This window comes from Phaseolus vulgaris, chromosome 9 (assembly GCF_000499845.2).
Source record: "Phaseolus vulgaris cultivar G19833 chromosome 9, P. vulgaris v2.0, whole genome shotgun sequence".
Lineage (NCBI taxonomy): Eukaryota > Viridiplantae > Streptophyta > Magnoliopsida > Fabales > Fabaceae > Phaseolus > Phaseolus vulgaris.
The window spans coordinates 32681555-32686386 of NC_023751.2; the positions used below are offsets into that span (position 1 = coordinate 32681555).

Consider the following 4832-nt stretch of genomic DNA (forward strand, 5'->3'; position numbering starts at 1 on the left):
TGTTGCAACAGTTACTTCCGAATAATTTCAGAACTCTAAGGATTTACCTGTTAAAATTCAAACAATGGAATATTTTGGACCAGGAGACATAATGTGCATGGTAGTGGGAGAAAGGAAGGGAAAAGGAAAAATAAATAAACGAAGCTAAATCTAGGGTTTACACAATACAGAGACTTCATCTGAATGAGAAGCAGGGAGCAAGAAATTGATTACATGAGAGGAAAGAGAAGACTATGAATGAACAATTGAAGAAACTGATGCTTTGTCACTAATAGAAGAACTTTTCTTGTGCTTTACATGTCTTTCTTTCAACTTCTCAACCTTATTATTTGCATTGTTCTGGTTGCTAACTGACCCTTCTTGAGCACTACACATCTGAGACTTCATCTTAAACCCAAGTTTCTTAGAAACAGTTCCCCAGGCGCTTGATCCCTTTGAACGACCCAATTTCTCAATCTCCTGCCTCATGTTTGAACATTCCTTCTCAAGCTCACACACCCTCATCCTCATGTTGTCCATTCCCACTTTCAAAACCTGATTTTCCTTCACTGCTGATGCCCACCCACCCTCTGTAGATCCAACAACACCACTTCTCAACTGCCTCGATCCGTCCAGATTATCCGAAACTAGAAAGCAACCGGCTATGGAAGTCCGGAGCTGAAGCTGCTCGAAAAATAGAACTTGAAAGATTGTTCTGATCGGTAGCCTCTCGTTCTGCGCCGCATGCGTGCATGCCTCTAATGAGAGCTTCTGGCAATCCATCAGCCTACATAGCTGCTCTCTCTCAGACTCCACCAACCATGGGTGAGACTGTAGTTTTGTTACAGCATCAGTGAATCAGTCCAAATTAGTTAGAAGAGTGACAAGCCATTGTAACTCATGCATAGAAGGAAATGCATTATAAATTTGAAACATTCTTTGGGTAAAGCATGCCCAATTCTAAATCAAGGATGGGAATTAAATAAACATGAGCTAAGTATATCAAAAACATGCTAAACACTAATTATATAATGATATAAACCAATTTGGTGTAGATATACCTTCAAGTAAATATCTAATGCACGATATAAACCATCATCCAAAGGCCGGGCATACTCGGGAACTGCTGCGGCGAGGGCCTGAAACTTGGGAAGTTTTAAATTAATATCTGGGGCAACCTCTGCAAGGTAACCATCAATCAGCTTGGCTACCATGGTGATTGGTGTTAATGAAGGTGATCCAATCAATTGACCATCGTCGATTGAGCATGGAGAGGCACAGCCAGTAACCTGATCCATGGCAAGGAAATGGTCAAGAATTCTTTGCACACAGTCAACATTGTAAAGTGTCTCCATAGAATATGAGAAATTTGGCATTAAGAGATCTTCTAGAGTAGCTTGGTCAAGCTGCATGCCGATCCGTTTTTCCAAATTAGATATGCAAGAGGGGCTCACTCGTAGAATCATGGCTGTTCGAAGTAAACCAAACAAGAACTTTGTTTGGACCAGGCCCTTCTGCATTGAGAGCAAACCATCAATCTCTTCCAGCAGAATCTTCTGGTCATCTTCAGATAGTGGAGACCCCATAGCTACCTGTGTAAGGCGGGTGCTGGACTCACCAGAAACCTGACGTCGATTTAACATAGGCAGATATGTTTTAGCATAGAAAGCAAGAGAACCGGCGATAATCTCCTGCCTAATGCCTCGAGATTCCATGATATCTATTAATCTCTTATAAAGAGGTAAACTCAAATTCGATACATCCTCATACCACCAATCTGCACTTGAATTTTTTGGTCTTGCCCCAGTACTTATTCCATTCCACAAAACACTTCCACCAGGGCTCTGCAAAGGACCACCACGCTCCAGCACTGGCCACCCGAATAAATTTGGGTCGGTAGACGCCTTTGCTGCTAGTGACTCAATACATCTTTTCACAATGTGGAGCTCTTCAGCATGGTCCGAAACATCGTCACAGGTTTGAAGTGCCCTCAGAGAGTCTTTCCAACTGCGGAGTACCACTTGATTGAAAAAGGTTTCAGCCTGTGTAATAAGATTACCTTCACCATATTCCTCAGTCATTTCTAGAAGCTCTGCAGCACACCAGAGGTACACAACATTTGATGATGTCAGTTCAAGTTTCACTCCATAGCAGAATTTTGCAACAAGTTCAAATGTTTTGGCACCGCCAGGAATGTCACTGAGGGATATGACACATTCTTCCTCTGATTCAGAAACCTCAGCAATCCTTCTTTCCAGAACACCACTTCTAGAGAGCAAAGGGAACTGCATTAAGCATGAATTCATTTAGCTTAGTTCACAAAACCTTATACTCAAAATAACGAGAGAAAGCTTTTAGATGGAGATACATTTTGGCTAAGAAGGTAATATCAAACATGTAAGAAATGATATATGGACGAAAACGGAGCTATAACTTGGCACTGTTTTACATAATGCTCCTATAACAATACTTATCAAGTGTTTATTAACACATAAACATGCCAAACTACAACTACATTTCACAGTAGCAATGTCTTTATTTTGAACTACTGTTACACTGACGGCATACATCCTAAAATCTGATTTCTATCCTTCATGTAAACTTTAGCAAATTTTTAACTGACTAGATCAAATTCTTAAAGCTAGAAACTTATGAAAACTGATGTTTGAATAGTGCATCAACTAAATGTGATGAAAATAAACTAAAAGAATAGGTGTAGATATGTTATACCTTGTGAAGATGAAAGGACATCTCTCCAACTTCAACAACTATATCACTAGGAAGCCCAGTCGTGCAGAACCTATGTTTATGACAGCAATGAAAATGTTACAGATTATATAACTCTGATGAATTTTTCAAATAAAAAAATTAAAACAGGCACATTGCATTTTCAATCTGTTTGAACTAAGAACAATCCCATTTATAAATGGCTTAGTTTTATAAAGAAAAACTTAAGAACAGTTCCTCATAGACCATGAAGAAGATAAATCAAATTCAGCACTCCTAGAACAAGTTTAAGATAAAAAATCTTCATTGACAAATTCATTTCTATCAAACTGGCATCAAAGTAGTACAACGACCATCATACACAGGAAGAACAGATTAGAATTTTGCCATGCATATATGTTTCACCAATTATATCAAATTACTAAAAAGGGAAGGAACTCATTAAACACTTTTCATTCACGCTTTACACGTAGGTCTTATGCACCAAACTGAACTTGACATAGGAAGATCCAACAAGAAAGAGTAATAAAAAAGAAACGAGTTCAATAATGTGAACCAATATAAACTCTCGACGAAACAAGCCAGCATTCAGTAAAAGCACAGCTTACAAGTAGGAAAAAGTTCTTCCCAATCTTAGGCTTCACAACACACAGAAAAAACCGTCACATTGAAGAGAGAGGAGAGAGAGAACACAAAAAACAAAACTGTAATTTACAGAGCAAACAAAAGGATAAGGCGAGATACCAGGCCTGCCCTTGACGCTGGAAAGCATCAGTTTTGGAACCCAATTTCACGCAAGCCATCTCTACTCGAATCCTCAAAAAGAGAACAACAATCGGTGAACAAAACCAAGTGAAGAAACAGATCCAAGGCCAATTGAATTTGAAACACAATCAAACCCTTCACAAACACTGTACCACGCAGCACCCCTTGGCCTCAAATTCACCCTCCACGAAATTGATTCACAATGCAGCTTCTTTCCATGCCCTTCTCCAAAAGAAACAACCTTTATCAAAATTCCCAGCAACCCAACAACCCGAAAGAGCCGAATCCACCACCAGATTCAATCAATAACACCACCACCTCAAAAACCCTAGAACCACTCCACTATTGCTAGGGTACAAAAAAACACAAACACCCACTTCCCAAAAAATAAAAATTGATCCCCAGAAACCTAAATTCCTTATCACCACTCAGTTTAGGTCAACAACCCAGTTCTCTACCCCCAACAAACAAACAAACGGAAAAGGCCTAAACCAAACTAACCGAGACAGAAGGAGCAAAACAAAAAACCACTCAAACCCATCAAAGAAAAAGTGCAAACAGTAACAGCTTGGTTAAATAGAAGGCATTGACTCCATCTAAATGCAGGCATGTGTGTGGAAAGTTATAATTTTGGGACATGGGGCAATGTGTAACATTAATGGGTTTTGGCATCTGAAAGGGTAACCCTCCGAACCCATGTGGGGTCCGTGTCTTCAAATACACTCATTGCTCTTTTCTCGAGCACGGAATCTCCATTAATAAAATATTAATAGTAATAATAATAATGAATAATTTGGGGCACTAAGTAAACTGGATTTGACTTGGGAGAACAAGAACAGTTGAAGATGGAAGTAAAATCGGTTTGGTATTTTGTATTTATTAGGGAAATTCCTTTGTTTATTGCCACTGTCGGTTTCGTAGCAGCTGAATGAAGGAAGGACCCCCAGCTAGCCCATGTGCGTTTCCACCGCACTCGCCGTTCAGTGTTCAGCTTCAAAATCATACCTTTCTTTTGGGTCCAATCACAGTTTTCTTAATCAAAATATTAAAATTGCAACTACTGCTGCTGATTACAATGCAGATACTTGTCAAAATGAACTTGGCATGAATCAATTTAAAAAGGAAAGTTGTTTAAAACAATTCAATCAACTTGGCAAACCAAATTCCACCTTCCATTTCTTTTTTCTGTATAAAAATCAGCATTTCACTCGTGGATCAGATCAACCAAGAAAAAGATTATCTACCAGAAAATTGAGTCAGACTAAACTACTTCATTTTCGCCACTTTTCTTCCCATATTCCATAAGAAAACAAAAACCTTCTATGATTTCTATTTTGGTTGGAGGAAGGTTAGCTTATGAA

General features: G+C 39.0%; 1 protein-coding gene across 1 annotated transcript; it reads right to left on the bottom strand.

Moving 5' to 3' along the window:
* Positions 1–4485, bottom strand: LOC137820452 (BTB/POZ domain-containing protein At1g30440). The gene is made up of 4 exons (XM_068624554.1): positions 3451–4485; positions 2710–2779; positions 1041–2264; positions 1–810 (listed from the first exon to the last, which is right to left on the bottom strand). Exons 1-4 carry the CDS (start codon positions 3507–3509, stop codon positions 232–234), a joined length of 1932 nt encoding a protein of 643 aa, XP_068480655.1. The 5' UTR covers positions 3510–4485; the 3' UTR covers positions 1–231.
* Positions 4486–4832: the final 347 nt, after the last annotated feature.